Below are 16,950 nucleotides of genomic sequence, written 5' to 3'. Positions count from 1 at the left end.
AGAATTGTTCACTGGGGTACACACATCTTTTTGAGAAAGCAGGGGCCTCATTTCAAGGGACCTGGGGGGGGGGTGGGCAGCGAGGCGGACACCATGATGCTCAGCTTGGTTTCGCATCTTCAACATTAACCTTTTCTGCTGTGTTCGCACAGCTCAGCAGCAGCGAGGCCCCTCACGGAAAAGAGCTCGGCTGCTCACTCTGCCCCGGGACCCCGGCGGTAGGCCTGCCACAGCCCTTCGCCCTCCCCTCCCCCCGCCGCTGTTGCCCCTGCCCGCCCAGCGCCGGGCGGAGCGGCGGCTGTAAACAAACCGGGCGATGGTGGTGGTAGTGGGTTTTGCTGCGGTTCTGTGAGTGCTAGTGTGCGCCGGGGCCGGCGGCTCCGGGGTGCTTCCCGGGCAGGGCTGCGGCGGTACGGGCTCGGGGCTGGCTGCACACATGGATGACAGCAAGGTAAGGAGTTGGCTCGGCAGTGCAGGGAGCTCGTGTGGCCTTCCTGCGCCTGACTCCGGCGGGTTCAAGCTCCAAGCGATGTGCAAATGTGTGATGTGAGCCCCCGCAACAGCGAATAGACAGGGAACTGCGCGTGAGGGGAGTGCTCCCGATAAAGGCTTCTGAAGTAAACTTTGTCTGAAGCCTTCTCTTGAAGGCCTCTGGTTGCTGTTGGTAGAAAGGAGGGGTTGTCCCCTTTGTTCTTGCTTGCTGCCCGCAATGAGGCACAGCGCTTGGATGCTGCTTCTGGCTTTTCCTCAGAGCTCCAGAAATGGGCCAGAAGCTAGTGGTCTGGTGGGGTGGATCACGTCTCTCTAGCACCTCTGTAGGAGCTTTGGCTGCAGCCTTGTGTGCTGGTGCTTTCATTTTTCTTGCATCTGCGCATGAGAACAGCACAGCAGCATCCCTGAAGGTACAGGTCTTCCGTTTAAGCAGAGTGAAACATCAAAGATGAACAAGGAATACTTCTTTCACCTGCTTGTTCCAGGGTGCCCCTAGAGCAGGACCCATAGGGCATGTGTGAGGACTGAGAAAATAACTGCTGTGTCAACTCACTGCAACAATCGACAACTGAAGTTACCTGTTGAGTTTGAGATTCCAGATCACTAGAGTCGTTATGGTAGTATCCTGGGGTTTGTGTCGGAGATAGCTAGCTCCTGGGGACCTAAGCTAGGTGAAACCATGCTTGAGGTAAGTCATCTTCTGACTTGGAATAAACTCTTAGCTTGGCTTGAATGTTAAAAGTGGTCATGTGGTAGTCATGAACCTGTGGTGCCTTATCCGTTCTCAAGCTACCTGGTTTTCTTCCCACTTGATTTTTAGTAAAAATTACAATGCCTGTGCTGATCTGCCTTAATTCAAAGGAGGAAAAAATACTTGATGTGGTTTCTTAGGGAGTAAATCTAAGAAACTTAGATGTGGTCAATAATCTGACAGTATAGAAAATCCACAGAATGGACTGTAAGTATTTGAAAGATTCATAATAATTTGCCAATTTAATGTGTATACTATTTTGTTTTATTGAGCCTTTGTCTGAAAGCTGCAAGGAGGGTGGGAGGAATCAGCATCACTAAAGTCAACCAAATGCAAGAACTGCAGGAAAGTTATGTAATAAGAGCAGTAGTTTAGAAGATCCAGAAGATGTAATTCTGGAGGCATATGCAGCTTGTGAGTGTTAGATGGTTTTTGTTTCTTTTAGTGTTAAGAGCACTTCATTTGTCCTGTATCAGAATTAACTCACTGGTAACAGGAAACTTCCAAATTTTTCATTTGTAAAATACTTTTTATCGATTGTTGTGTCTTGTGGAGACCTGATAATCTGCTTGCTCGCTTTTTTTTTTTTCCTCCTGAAACATTTTTGGGCACCTTTACTAAATAAACTACATCTTTTCACCCAGTAAGACAAGTCTTTGTGTGCTTTTTTTTTTTTTTTTCCTTAGAAAAATGGATGTCAAATGAAGGGGGAAAGAAAGAAAAGGCAAGCAGTGTGGAGTATCTCCTCCTATCTTCAGTCTCAGCTACAGTTTCCTAGTATGATGTTTTGACTTAGAACTTATTGCCCAGATACTTGTGAGGACAGTGGCACTGAAAAGGGTCCAGCCCAGAACCACTGAGTATGGCTGTACCTAAGCAAAGCTTTGAATATCTTTCTTAACTCAGCAAGTTTTTCATTAAGTGATAACCTCAGGGGATACTGGTTCCTCATATCTTCTATTGAAACTAGCTGATGTTAGTCAGTAAGTGCTCACTGCTCTGAAAGGCTTCACTGTAGCTGTTTTGAAAGGCTGTGGTTCCTTTCAAAACAAGTTCATAAGGCAGCAGGTTGCACTAAGGGTTTGGTGGCTCCATTCAAGAGATCCCATTTCTCTTGGGAGGCCTCTTCAGGCTGCATATCGCTGTGTCAGGATGAGGCAAGCACTATTTATACTTCATCTTACAGCCAGTGCTGTCTTACAGCTTGACCCAGCTTGTCCTTAATATCTTCTAAAAGTTCACTGAGTCATGTTGTCTTCCTTACTTGAGAGGGTTGGTCTGCCTGTTCAGAGTGTCTTACCTGTGAGCTGAACAAATGTGACTGTGAAGGGAATTTCCCTCTAGAAACTGAGATAACTAGGTTACATTAGTAGTGAAGTAACCATTCTATAGCTGCATCCACTCAAGTTCAGTGTTTTCCTTCATCTAAATGTCATAAAGAATTTAGAATTGGGCTTGCAGGCTGTTAGGTTTTCCTGAAGTCTTAGTGCAGTACAATTTAGCCTTACCTGTTTTAAGAGCATTAGAAAAATAGTTCGTTTTAACAGATTTCTCAAAATGGGAAGGAAATAGTAAGAAATAAAGGGAGAGGTAGAATAGCTGAATGTCAGATCTAGAAAACTTCTATGTTTCATTTTTATAGCATGTTCTTAATTATTCACAGAAAAAAAAACCAACCAAACCCAGAATACAACCTTTAATTTCTCTCGTAGAGCTACTCTGAAACTAGGGCTTGTTCAGATACTGGTCTTGCTTCTCATTGCTGTGGTTTGAGCTATTGGTTGTGAAAGTGAAAGAGAGTAGTGATGTAGGTGTTCTTGGCAAATAATCTCTGTTAAAATAACACTTATGTACCTCTGAAGTATTTGAGCACAGGAAAAAAGAGAAATTTTGTCACTCATTTCTACCCATGAGAAATTAATTACTCATATAAATATTGCCAGTGTACCCTACATCCAACAGCTTCTTTAAATGCTTTGCTAGATCAAAGCAGTTACTTACAGTTGGATACACAAAGGAATGTAAAAAAAAGTAGACTTAGGAAGACCTTTTGTTACCCGGTTCTGATGACAATAAAGCTGTCCACTCGTCAGGTTTTTTTAAGAGTAGGTCTCAATCCCTTGCACTTGTTTTAATTCTGCTATATGAACTAAGCCAAAACATGAATGAGCAGGTAGAGTTTTAATAAGTGATTTTTTTTTTTTAGAGAAATACCTTATTTATAAATGTCTTTTTTTAATTTATTTTTTTATAAGTAAAAGTGTCACTCAGATTTCAGCCTTTATAGGTGAGGTTATCGTCTTCTTTATGCTAAGTTAAATTCTTCAGACCTTCAGCTAGCAATGCAACCAAGACTCCGCTTAAGATGTTTCCTTGAGCTGGATCTCAAGTACCGGTTGATGGAACACTTAAGAATGTCTTAGTTATCAGAGAATGAACGAAGAGCTGCTGGAAGGTGCTGAACTGATCAATGCTATCAGCATTGCTGATCAGTAGTGCTGAACAGTGCTTCAGAAAGTATTGTTTTAATCTGCCAAATTGTTGCAAACCTGCACATGTCATGGTGAGGTCAGCTTTATCACAATCTTCTGTTGGAGTGGCTTGGTTCCTGTGTGCTTGTGAATACTAGTAGCCATGTTATGTATGTATCTCCTTCCTAAGGAGGACCTTTTCATTGTGCAATCTGGCAGTGCTTCTGTAGAGATCTGCTGAATCCCTCTAATAAAAAAAATCCAGAAATCTGAGATATTTTTCTTTATTGGGGCAAGTAATTGCAGCTATTTCCAATTCCAGGTCACATGATTTTGTACCTGAACCCTGATGCCAAGCAAGAATAATGTTATGATCCAAGTACTGTATTAAAAGGGAGGGAGTTACGTTTTACTATTTTCTTAAGTCTGAGTGAACTGAAATAGGAGGTTAGTCAGATTTCTGACAAATGCATGCCATTATGAATATTTCTATGGCATATTTTATGATTAATGTTGTTCTGGGTCTTGATTGCACGTGGCTCCCTGAAAAGAACCCCAAATCCTGACTTCTGAATGCTAATAGATCACATCCTTTTGTAAACTCTAGAGGAATACAAAGGGAATAAAAAAATGTTTGCTTGCTTGTTTTTTCTTGGTTTGTTGCCACGTTCAAGCTAGCGCTTCTTTGTCTTCTTTCTGTCACATCGGCATGGCAGCTGGGCAGGCAAACATGACTAGAAGCTGGGCTGGGGACGTGGGATGGTGGCAAAGGATTTATCAGGCCTATTTTTTTTTTTTTTCCCTGTCTGGGTTGCTTAAGGTTACAGGATGAGCTTCTAAATATTGGTGAGTAAAAACTGTTTAGGATGCAGGGTTTGATTAAATTGTTTACCAAACTAGCTGTGCAGGATGATGCATGAGTGTATGGGGAACTCCAATTCAGCAGCCATGAAGACAGCATGAGTCTTTCAGGGTGGTGTGAAGACAGATTATTAGGGCTTTACTGCTTAAAGTCAGAGTTAAAAGGGAAGGTAGCTTTTAATTATTTCCGTAGTCCTAGTGGTTAGAGCATTGGCAAGCAGTGACCCAAGGGGTACAAGCCTTCTCCCTTCCTTAAGAGATCTTGTGTAGTGCTGCAGTGGTAAAAGATCTTGGGGGAGCGAGAGCACTTGGTTACCTATCTGTAGAAAGCTCTCCAGAGGGACTAAAGGGAAAATGATAATGGTGGATCAAGGATGCATTTTCAATGTTCAAAACAGTTTACACCAAGGTGCTGGCTGGGGAAAGGTTGGGTACTATTCGCTAGTGTTGTTGCTGTTAGTGAGAAGCAGAGTGGTAGCAACTATTGTCCTGCCTGAGGTTCTGGTGAAAAAGCATGGCTGTGAGATGCTCCTGTGTGGGACTAAGGGTTGATGCAGCGTTTTGTTCATACGGCAGTATGTGGTGTGCTGGGGCTCTGACGTTGAATGCTAGCTCACTCTTCTAGAGGGTCAGAACTCAAGGGTGGCAAAAGTTTTTTAGGAGAGCTAGAGTATATGTGTCTAGCAGACCTTATCTACCTCTTGAATTCAAAGATTTTCTTGAAACTACCTTCCATTGACACAAAAAACCCTCAGGTACTAAAAGTGTTTGAGGACTGAAGTACTTTGGCTGTAGTGTATAAAGTAATAGCAAGAAATCTTTAAAGTGCAAGTAGTAATAGATGGCAAATGTCAAGTGCCTACAGCCCCTCCTGGAAGACTATGCGTATTTCTAACTCCTGCTGAGCTAGGACTATAGAATACACCATGCATAAATACGATTGTGGTTCCATGAGAGGACAGAGCTGTGCTTGTCATGCCCAAAAGGGGACAAACACTTTCCTCTCTTTGGAGCTCCTTTTCTCTTGGGCCATGGCTGGTTAGTTTTGTCCTATGTTGGTGAATATAGTCTCTGAACTAGGTGATCGTAAGGAGAACACCTTGTCAGAGTGAATGGATTGTTCAAACTGTATTCAGCAGCTCAAATGTTAAAGAGCTTGATTTTGTTTTTTTTTCCTTTGCTTTTCTGAATGTATTGTGTTTGTTGCATTATCACTAGATGTCCATTAAATACTTTCTGTTCCTCCATTTGCTTATGGTGGGCAACTACTCCTGAATAAATTAGGAGAGGCTACATAGAGAGGATAGAATTATGTTGGCATGTGATTGTTGACTCACTTTCCAAAGAGAATAGGCTCAATTGTATAATCCTTTTTTTCCTCCATTCTAACACATCAGTTCACTATGTTGTTGTTTTTGTTGCAGCCTGCTAAGTTTGTAGAACAAGTGACTTCTTTGAATGTCAAAGCCGGCTTGTTTTGTAGTATTGCACAGCTAAAAGTGCCTTTTTTATGATGAACTCTGGTATTTTGTACGCTGCCTGTTAGAAGAAGTCTTTTTTGTATACAGCGTGGTGAAACATGAAGCCAGCAGTGAAATTCTTGTATACAGGTGTGTGTTAGGTGTGTTTCTCCACACCCCTTCCATTCAAACAGTGTGGTCAGAATGCAAATAAAGAGAAATCCTTACTTCAGAGGGTAAGTGGGGACTGTAGCTAACGTAATGCTTTTACAGGGCAATACTATCTGATGGCCAGTGTACTAAGTTTCAGGCAATATTTAAGACTTTAACTCGTGTCATGCCATCATGTTAAGGGTAGAATATTTGTGTGGGGAAGCATAGAGTAAGCATTGAGGAAACTATTCCCTTTTTTTGTTATTTGTAGCAAGAGAGGCTTTCAGACCTCTAAAAATGAACCACAATGAAGGTTGGAGAAAATGGTGCCAAATCTGCGCTCCACAGGGCAGGAAACTATGAAGTTACATTTCTGAAAGGAAGATCTAAATTAAGCACTGGGGAGGAGTTGAACACTGGGTTAGGTTGCACGAAGAGGCAGGAGAGACAGTTTGCCAGGCTGTGTGGTAGTGTTTTGAAGGTAAACATGAACAGAGTGGATTGATACAACTGGAACAGAGGCAGGACTCAGTGTTACTGAGTTCCCTGTTGAGTAGAACTCCTCAGAGTATTCTTTTGAAAGAAATTGGGGCTGGAGAAGCTCAGATGGCTAATGAATAATTCTGACAATTTTCATCTTTAAAATAGGCTGAAACTGTAGTCATTCTATTGCAACAAAGCTAAGTTTTGGGTTATGTTGATACAAATAAATATTTCTCTTTTTTCTTCCAAATTAAACTGTTAAACTCTGTAATATTGTATTTCTAGAGCTGGCAAGTAGACTGAGACATGCTCTCTTGAGTGGTACCAGGTGTCAGGATGACTGAGCACTTCCAGAGGTTGACCAGAGGGCTTCAAGGAATCTCTTTGAAGATATTCAAAGGCCATTTGGACACTGTCCTGTGTGGTCATTTCTAGGTGGCCCTGCTTGAGCTGGGGGGAGTTTGAACCACATGGTGCTCAGAGGTCCCTGCCACCCTCAGCCATTCTGTGGAGCTCCTACAGATCAGATTAATAGCATTTACAGTAGGACTGCTTAAGCGCTGACTTCACTATGAAATTGTATCCCTCGCTTTTTTTTGATGTTGCCACTGAAAACTTCATACATGAGCACCCTTACTTTGTCTGTTGCTCCAGAGTCAGTGAAAGCATATGGAAGATTGTCTGCTTGAGACATCTTGTAGGCACAGTGACATGGTTACAGTATTACCTTTGCAGAACATGATCTTTACCCTTTGTTTCCAGGTGGTTGGAGGCAAGGTAAAGAAACCAGGCAAGCGAGGTCGTAAACCAGCCAAGATAGACTTGAAGGCAAAACTTGAAAGAAGTCGTCAGAGTGCAAGAGAGTGCAGAGCCAGGAAGAAGCTGAGGTACCAGTACCTGGAAGAGCTGGTTTCAAGCAGAGAACGAGCCATCTGTGCTCTCAGAGAAGAGCTTGAGATGGTAAGAAACTGTCATTTAACCTAACCCTCAATATTATTTGGGACCTGTCCTCATGGACTCTTGTTCTCAAAATCACTGTGTCTGAGAGTGGGATTTGGCTAGCCATAAGGTATCAAAACATCAGTAACAGATGCATTCAGCTGTTTGTCTACTTTACATGTTGAATACAAAACTCATCAGTTATCTGCTGATTTTCAACTGGAAGCAAGCAAAGAAAGTGCCATCGCATATGACTGTGAAATGTGTGTTTTGGAAAGCCTCTGACAGAGGTAGAAAGAGGTAGAGGATGGAAAGAGATGTGTTAATATATCAAGGGGGGAATATATATCCACAGTAAGTCACTGCTTCCCACAGATGGTTGTCTCTGTTGGGGAAGTTGATTCTTGCAGCATACTCACTGTGTAGTTGATTGCACATCTGTCCTGTGTTCTAGCACGTATAAGATGGGTGTCTTGGCCAAATAAGCTACATTATCCCAAGAGAATGTTTCATCTGGAAACAAAAACTCTGCTCCTCGGTGATATTGAGATGCCGTTGAAATTCCACTGGAACCGAGGCTGTTGCCTTGACCTTGCAGTAGGTTTGTTTGAACATGCAGGGCTAATCACGAGTGAATAGGGTTAGGATTGGGTGGAAAGTCAGCCGTCTGACCACAGATTTTTTCAGTGTGCTTCAGGGTTTGTCAATGAAGAATTCAAGATGCGGGAACTAGGAATAAGGTCCATGTGCTTAACTGTGCCTTACACAATCAGAAAGGCCCTCTTAATAGTCACTCAGCCCCAGAGTCATGTGAAATACTTTTTTTTTTTTTAATAGGCCATGAACTGGAACGGTATTCTGGCAGGGCAGCAGCGAGAAAATTCACAGTGTTCCATGTTGTTTAATAATTACAGTATTCTGTCTAGTACTGCCACCAAGTAGCAGTTTATTGCCTGAAACTGAATTTACTGAGGACAGGTATGCAACCATGGACACGTGCTTAGCTCATTAGTCCTCTGCAGTTTTGTAAGAGGCTTCAGCCCAGTAAATTCAAACCTTAAATGAATATACCGGAAGGTAAAGACTACAGTTCTGTTTTGTCTGCTAATGTGATCCTGGCAGTTTGCTAATGCCTAATGTGTTTGCATATTTCAGTATAAGCAATGGTGCATGGCGATGGATCAAGGGAAAATCCCTTCTGAAATAAAAGCCCTGCTAACTGGAGAGGAGCATGGCAAAGCACAGCAGAACTCAGCGAAACTCGCCAAGGCTGGGAAGACAGAAGCAAACAGCAGCAATCCCTGTAAGTATGCAGACTATGATTAATTCCTATTTTGTTACATCTTTTGTGGTGTAGGAGGGTGGCTGTGGTGTAGGAAGAAACATAAGGATGTGCTTTTGGGCACAAATAGTTGATTGAAGCAAAGAGCTTAGTGGGTGGTACAAAGACTCTGTGTAATGTTTACATGAACAACATAGAAATTACACTAGCTAGGAAGCTGGGCAGTTAATTTTAAAAGAAGACTCAGTCTTTGTGTCTCACCAAGGCCTGTGGAGACCTGTGAAGACCTGAGACCTTCATCTTTTAGAGTGTTTTCTACTTTCCTAATGCAAAGTAAATGGAGCACATAAAACATAATTGAATTTTAAAAACTCCATCAAGAAAACATTATTCTAGCTGCAAGCACTCAGAAGTGAGAAATGCTGGACTTGGGATTTCCTTTGGAGTCTTCTTTGTGCCTCGTTTGTTCTTGTCCAGGGGATGAAATTAGGTTCTTCTGGGTATTGAAGGGTGAAAAGATCGTGTGAGATAGAGTCATATTCCTGATCTGTACATGCAGAGGAACAGTTAAAAGTGTAGCATGGGCAGTTCTATATCTCACATCTTCTAATTATGTAATATTTCATGTGAAAGGTTAAATTACTGTACATTTTTTAAAGTAGGAATTCCTACCTTTACGTTTTTAAGAAATGTGAAAATCACATCTGTAACTGTAACAATCTTCCCCCATGGTGCATCATTCGCAGGAGGTCAATGCAGAACCTTCAGCACTGCAGCAGAGATAGCTTGGTAACTAGCAGAAGAATGCTGTTGTGAGAGAAGTGGACACATCCCCAGATGCAGGGGGAAGGATCCCAGTCTCCTGTCTTCTTTTTGCTCCTCCCCACATGCAACTCCTTGATTATGGTGTTCCTAAGCCTGCGTGGAATGGGGCTTCTGGGTGTTTGTGTAAGCAGAGCTTTGTACTTCCTTTCTCTACACCACCCTCCCCAAATACAGCTATGGCAGCTTTTGGGCACTCCCAGTAAGAGATGGGGGTTGCTTTTGTGTCAGAGCCCAGAATTAACTGGCTCTGTGGTTGTAGTTATGTGGTTGGTAACTGTTATGGGAGTCTGAGAGGTTCTGTAAAATAAAAGCAAGAGGAGGATCTCATAACAACTTTGCTAAAGTCAAATGCAGTATTGTAGGTCGAGGAAAAGAAACTGGATCAAAAGCTTTCAGCAGTAAGGTTTATAATAATGTAATTTGTAACCTACATAAAGATGTTGCTCTCAGCATCCTTTTATAATGCAGCATGGCTTTTATGCGATTGAGGAGAGGCACTAGGTATATTCTCTGCCCATACTTCTTTCACAGGATGTATTTCCCACCCCCTGTGCTCTTGGTAAAATAGTCAGATCATGTCCCTCTACCTTGCTTCTAGCAGTGGAACAGCTGCAATCTCCTCCCACCCATCATGCCCTGCTATCTTTCTGTATCTTTCTAAACTGCAACTTAATATGAATTTTGCTATGCTATCCTTGTTTCTTAGCCAAAGATAATGCCAAAAATTTGGTAGCAAGGAAAACAAGTTGCATCGGTTTGGTTTTATGGGAAGAGAGGTGATGGCAAATTCTTGCAGGTTGGTTTGCTCATCTTAGGTATTGACAGATAACCTGCCACTTTCTTTAGACCTCTCTTTCTCCTGTATATGCTTTTTGCATTGATGTGATGCGATGTGGAGAGTGTAGCTCTTAGGATTTTCAGTGGAAGTTTTGCTTTCTTACTCTTTTGTTTGTGACAATGTCTTTCTCTGTGTTATACGAAGTGCATGGAACATTTTTTAATCTCATATTTTCTTCTTTGTTTCATAGAATAAATATTATAATGAATGACTTTGCTAGACTGTTGTCTTCTTTTTACTGAAATAATTTGGTTTGTTTAGCATTATCTCAATTCAGAATTAGTCAACAGCACTGGAAATAATAAAGTGCTGTATTTCAGTGTACAGCACAGTTATTTTCAGAATTCCATTCTAAGAACTCATATTAATCCTTAAAGCATAGTTTTAAGTTTATCCTCTAGACCCTCCACATATGTCCTTAGTTATCAATTGCTAGAAATATTGCATAGACATAGAAAACTATCATGAAACGATAAGTAACAGTGAAGCAGAGAAGGGGAGGATATGAGAGTTGTGTTGTGTCCTTGTGCCCTGTATTTTAAGCTCTGAACTGCAGTTTGTCCTGAAAAATAGCAAGAAACCCAACCCATAAGTTTTGGGATTTTTGTCTATGTTGAATGCTTGCCTGTCCTTTTTCTGGATTCTTTGGAAGACAAAAACCACAACCAAACCCCAGACCAGATGTCCAGACGTATACTCTGTGAACTTTGCAGTTGGACTTTGTAACAGGATAGTGCCAGCAGTATAATATGTTAGAATTAGACTTACACAGTCTAGTTTAAAATGTAAACTGTGTTTTGTAATTAAACATGTATTTCAAATGTAACGTGTCTATTTAAGTGTCTTTCTGAATCGGGGTTGTAAAAAACATGCAGAAGAGTTATGGTATTCGTGACCAGAACAACTCCACTCAGCACTAGGTAATGTGACAAATGCAGCTCTCATCTCACCAGAAATGCCCTACTTGCTCTCTTCCTGCCACTTTATGTCACTTTCTGTGGTATCGAACAAGAAACTTCTTGGGAGTTTTCTTTTGTGGAGGAAACAGAGCGTTAGAATTTCTCATTGTGATGAGCAAAAGTTTTCTTCTGTTCCCCATCATGGTGGCCCCTGCTTCATGGCTTAGCCAGCAGTTGGCATTACAGGATTGTTTTTGACAAGCCTGGGCCCAGCTCTGTGGCGTGGACAGTGGCATCCATGTTCTAACAGGTTCTTTGTGCTTCACGCAAATGGAACAGGAGATGTGTTACAGCCTACATCATCTTAAACCATTTCCTTGTTTGTCCTGCAAGCCAAAATACATGTGATACATAGTTAGAGGCTCTAACTGCAATTTTCAAACCTGCTCTGGATGCTGTGGTTCATTACAAATTTAGGATTCCCTGCAACGATCATTAATTAGATAAAGTTCTGTGGCTTCCATCATATGGCAGGTTGTGCTATGTTATAAATGTTCTGGCCTTGGATGGATCTTCAGGAGTCCTTTATTTTGGAGTTTAAAGTTTAGCAGCTCCCCTTGAAACCTAACAAATATTTGTGGTTCATGCTCATTTGATACTTACAGTCTTCATCCATATTGAGGTGTCTCCTAGAAGCGGTATAACCAGGACTGACTAGGAGTCTCGTATGGTACCCTAAATAAAGGAGGATGGTTTAGTCTTATCCTCTTTTTGTGTGAGATGGGTACAGCCTTCCATCCATTTCTCCTGCAGTGAGTGTGTGCAGCTGGTTCTCTCTCACAAACATTGAAGAAAGGAAGTAAACCTGGAAATGCTTCATTTTCCCACTTGCCATGGAAATCTGATGGTCATCTAGAACTATTTGTCCAGCTAAAGAAGGTGGGTATCTTTTGGAAACTATCCACAGTCTTCAGAAAATGCTGTCTGCAGAATTTGGTGTTCACAACAACGCTGGAACTCTGCTACAGTAAGGTAATAAGACTGAACTCGGTTCATGCTGATGGAGTAAGCACCGCAAAGTTACACAATCCTTTTGGAGAATGTAACCTAAAGATTTACCAGATAGTAGAAATTTCATAAAAAAAAAAAACCAAACCAAACACAAAAACATGCAGTAAGTCTTGCCTTTTCATATGCTGTATATGTGCTTTGTGCATAGACTCCTAAAAAGTGGATACATTTAATTGGCTTGTCACTTACCTGAGAACATTTTGTATTCATATGTAAAAAAAAAAAAAAAAAATCAGTCTGCTGTTATACCTGATAATAATAAATGTTGTCAAAGAATCTGTATTCTAATAAGTGCTCTTCAAAAGACATGTATCAGAGGTGTTCATTTTTTTAATGGATGAGATAAATTTCAAAAAGCTTTTCTCCTCCTTAACAGCTGACACCTGATTAGCTTTGTGAGAATGCCTGTGACTTATTTTTCCTTCTTTCTCTTTTACATTTTAGGGTAAAGATAAATCTACATAAATAATGAGTCTAGTTCTTCCTGGCATCCCATGAAGAGATGGAGGAGATTTGACATCATAATTCCATTTCCTACTTTCCAATAAATTATAATCTCTATAATTAGCTATGAAATTACTGTTAATATAAGGACCAAATATGTGAGACTAGTCTAAAAATGCAGAGAAATCAAAGGAAAAGCTGAAATAAGAACCCTGGTCCTTCTCATTATGCTTATGAGATACAGCATGAGTGACAGATGATCATCTGATGTAGAAATACCTTTTGTAGGTAAGCAAGGCAAAACACCAGCTTGTGAGTGTCCTGCTCTTAGTGCTGCTGAGCATTAATTTCTGTGTAAGTTGTGTCAATAACTGAACTTCTTGTGTGACTCTTGTGAATTTGTATGGGAAAACAGAAGCTTCTAATCCTCAGTAAAATCGGAGGTATTGTATACTGAATAGTGCATCAATGGACTAAAATTCAACTGATGCTGTACCTATGGAATGTATAGATTTGTGTAGGTGGATATACAAGTAGAATTTGTAGTGTCAGTCACGGGAATTGCCTTAAGCAATTTCTGCAAAGACTTGCTTGATATTATTTATACCATTATTTGTATTTCATCTTCACATTTTAACTAAAAAATGCTGTCATTGTTCAGCTAATGATTTTCAGCAACACCTCATTAAAACAAAAAAACAAACCCAAACTCCTAAACAACTGACTTTCAGTTTCTTTGTTTCCCCCATTAAAAGCACTTGGGAGGTAGAAGTTTTGCTTCCATAACTAGTACAAGATTTGCCTTGCTTTTTTGTGTTTCTGCCTGTAGCTCACAACTGCCCTGATCAATGCTACTAACACTAACTGCTGCTTCAAGCTATTCTGTGTGATCTTTATATATTAGGGTGGGTAATGGTGGCATTTTTAACTATGCTGCAGCTGATAGGTATTCTAATGATGAAGGATTTGTGAGTAAAAGACTACAAGTGGATTAAGTATGTGTTTTCATGAGACAGGGTGTTCCATGTGAATAGAAGTAGCTTGCTATGAAAGGTGACTTTTTTCCATACCTTCTTTCTCATAGTGACTTTCAGAATACATTTTGATCAAGTCATACAGTGCTGGCGACAGCAATGCTGTGTATTCCTCTAGTAAAGCATACCATCAGTGTCCTCCAACTTCACCATCTCCTTATGTGGCATGCTCTGAATGCCTGTTGGTGTAAGAACAATTCTTTCCTATTCCCTATCAAACATAGATCCTGCTGTGTTGCTAGGTCAGTGTTTTCTGTTTTGCATTTCTGGGCTTTTTCTTTCCCCTTTGAAATCTACTTCTCAGTATGCATTCCTCTTTCCCTACAGAAAAATAGTGTTCTGTAAATCTCCTTTCTTCCCCAGGTGGCCTGGCAGCTATTTCTCAAAAGCTGTCAAGGGTTCCTTCTCCAGAGGACTACATAAAACCAGGGGTTATTCTCCTGTTTCTCTTTGCCTCTGCAACATGCTCTGTCACGCGCACCAACTCACCCTGAATACCTACTCTGCATTTTAAGCTCTTGGTAATATCAGCATAAATACTCTTTCTGCACTACAAGCTCTTAATAGTATTATCATCCTTGCTAGCTCTGGACCTGGTTCTTGTTTTGCAGCCTAGCGGAAGTAGTGCTGATACCAGCTCACCACAGAGTGCTTGTTCAAGCACTCTTACTGCTCAGGGACCCACAGTACAAGAGGGACATGGACCTGCTTGAGCATGTCCAGAGGAAGCCAAAAGATGGTGGAGGGGGGCTGGAGGGCCAAAAGATGCTGGAGGGCATAGAGGGGGCTGGAGCACCTCCTCTATGGAGACAGGCTGAGAGAGCTGGTCTTGTTCAGCCTGGAGAAGAGAAGGCTCCAAGGACACCTTAGGGCAGCTTCCAGTATCTAAAGGCAGCCTACAAGAGTTACAACAGCTTGTAGGGACAGGACAAGGGGGAATAGTTTTAAACTGAAAGAGAGTAGATTCAGATTAAACATTAGGAAGAAATTTTTTACTATGAGGGTGGTGAGGCACTGGCAGAGGTTGCCCAGACAAGCTGTGGCTGCCAATCCCTGGCAGTGTTCAAGGTCAGGTTGGATGGGGCTTGGAGCAACCTGGTCTAGTGGAAGGTGTCCTGCTTGTGGCAGTGGGTTGGAACCACATGGTCTTTAAGGCCCTTTCCAACCCAAACCTTTCTGTGGTTCTGTTTAGCTGTATGATCAGGAGGAAGGTGACACTGTTAGCAGACAGCAGCAGCAGGCACCAATGACAACATTGTGCAGCTGTAGATGTTGGACACGCGTTGAAACAGTTGCACTACTTACAAAGCTGTATGTCTTCTTTCATTTGAAACACTGAGATTTAGATTATTCTGTTACTTGTATTTCTGTATAATTGCAGATTGCCCAGCATTTTGCCCAGTGACAAGGTTCTTAAACAAAAGGGTGAATTCAGCTTAGATTTACGTACCTGAAGCACTCTATGGAGCTAGAGGAGAATTTGTTTGCAAGAGAGAAAATTTTGGCCCCAAGGCCTTTACCTCATGAACATCAGCCAGAAAAGGTTTCATCAAACAGAGTAGTAGCATTAGTTTTCCATTTAAACCTAAAATCTTGTCTGGGATCTCAGCTAGAGACAGAGGCCAGAGGTATCTCCTAGATTTCTGCTCAGCTAATTACTCTTGTGACCAGTATCTGTGTAAACCTTCACAGGGTGGTAGCTCATTCATACTGCAGGGGACTGTTGATGAGAACCAAGAGCGTTTCCATTCTCACTTCAGCAAGCTGTGTTTCTCATTACTTTATTCTTAGGACTTCTTGCTTTCTGAAATAAAATAGTAATTAGCTTTTTAATTACTAATATACCAATGGAACCAAAGTGGATTACTGCAGGTGTTTGAGAAACAGCCAATTAACTACTACAGTTTTCTGGATTTACGTAATCTTGTGTCTTTTCGCAGTAGCTGCTCAGTGTTGTCATCGTTGTCATCACCACACTAAAGGAGTGGCATTGTTAATGAAGCTGATATTGTCTACACATGCTAGCAGATAAAAAAGGCTGACTGACAGCTGGAGAATGATTGTAAAGGCTGTCTGTTTTAATCCCTCTGCCATGAATTGCTTGTGGAATGACCACAATTGCAGTTCAGTGGATGTATTAATAAGAAAACGTAGGCACAATGATGAATGGCCTCTCGGGGTTGCTTCCATTCACCTTGCAGTTTTTTTCTGAATCATGCTCTTTGCATGAAATAAGTCATATAAAATGAACAAATTTGCCTGTTATTAGCACAACTTTGCCTTGGTCTGTCAGAAATACAATAATCAGCTGTAACTTTAAATATTACCTGTTAATATTGACTAAAATTATTTTCTTTGTTACTGAAAAATCTTTTTTCCTGTCTTCATGAGTATGTCTCTACCCATGGTTGGGGGGTGGAACTAAATGATCTTAAGGTCCTTTCCAACCCAAACCATTCTATGGTGTAAGTTAAAAAACCTTTGAGAAATAAAGTGTGGTTTCATGGAAATTTAGAAGAAAGTAATCCTGAGAACTAGGGTGAGAATGCTACTGGTTTTTCAATAGTAGGGAAAAAAACCCTGGATGTAAGGAACGACTTACAGAGTGCTCTGAAAAGTGTAAGGAACACTCATTTCTAGATCAGTGTGGCAGGCAGGTAGTTGGGCTCTGAGAAGAGTTTTTTTTCTGTACAGACCATTGTTCCTCCCTTCACCAAGCTGGAGGTTAGCTGGGAAGACTAAAGAGAGGTACCACCTCCCAGCAAGATTTCTGCATGCTAATGATGAGGTCGCACTGAATTTGATTCTGCATATGTGCAGTGTGAGCTGGAACTGTGCAAGGTGGATGCTATTGTACATCCTGTGCACACTCTGCTTGTGCTACAAAAGCCGCTGCAGTAAGTCCTTCCTTTTACACTCTTCCAGCTGCGCCAGATCTGTGGAGAGT

General features: G+C 41.3%; 1 protein-coding gene across 6 annotated transcripts; it reads left to right on the top strand.

Moving 5' to 3' along the window:
• The first annotated feature begins 268 nt into the window (after positions 1 to 268).
• On the top strand, positions 269 to 13,491 carry CREBL2 (cAMP responsive element binding protein like 2). 6 transcript variants are annotated; one of them, XR_009964203.1, is made up of 5 exons: positions 269 to 451; positions 7,434 to 7,631; positions 8,766 to 8,913; positions 12,235 to 12,397; positions 12,977 to 13,491. XR_009964203.1 is itself a non-coding variant. In XM_062615585.1 (4 exons), the coding sequence occupies exons 1-4, from the start codon at positions 437 to 439 to the stop codon at positions 12,268 to 12,270; spliced, it is 387 nt and encodes a 128-aa protein (XP_062471569.1). In that variant the 5' UTR covers positions 272 to 436; the 3' UTR covers positions 12,271 to 12,285. The 6 variants fall into 6 exon arrangements, 4 of the variants coding, with proteins under 4 accessions (XP_062471569.1, XP_062471572.1, XP_062471570.1 ...); XR_009964204.1 differs by having other exon boundaries at positions 271 to 451; positions 12,268 to 12,397; XM_062615585.1 differs by lacking the exon at positions 12,977 to 13,491 and having other exon boundaries at positions 272 to 451; positions 12,245 to 12,285.
• Positions 13,492 to 16,950: the final 3,459 nt, after the last annotated feature.

The sequence above is a fragment of the Pezoporus occidentalis genome, unplaced genomic scaffold, assembly GCF_034315485.1.
Source record: "Pezoporus occidentalis ecotype Australia unplaced genomic scaffold, CSIRO_AGI_Poc_V1 ctg182, whole genome shotgun sequence".
In the NCBI taxonomy this organism is placed as follows: Eukaryota; Metazoa; Chordata; class Aves; order Psittaciformes; family Psittacidae; genus Pezoporus; species Pezoporus occidentalis.
Note: the sequence above shows the minus strand (reverse complement) of the source record. Positions and strands in the feature narration are given on the sequence as shown.

Coding starts and splice junctions, on each gene's coding strand:
- CREBL2 (XM_062615585.1), top strand. Junction 7,632..8,765: donor TCAGAGAAGAGCTTGAGATG/GTAAGAAACTGT, acceptor TGCATATTTCAG/TATAAGCAATGGTGCATGGC. Junction 8,914..12,244: donor AGCAAACAGCAGCAATCCCT/GTAAGTATGCAG, acceptor AGATGGGTACAG/CCTTCCATCCATTTCTCCTG.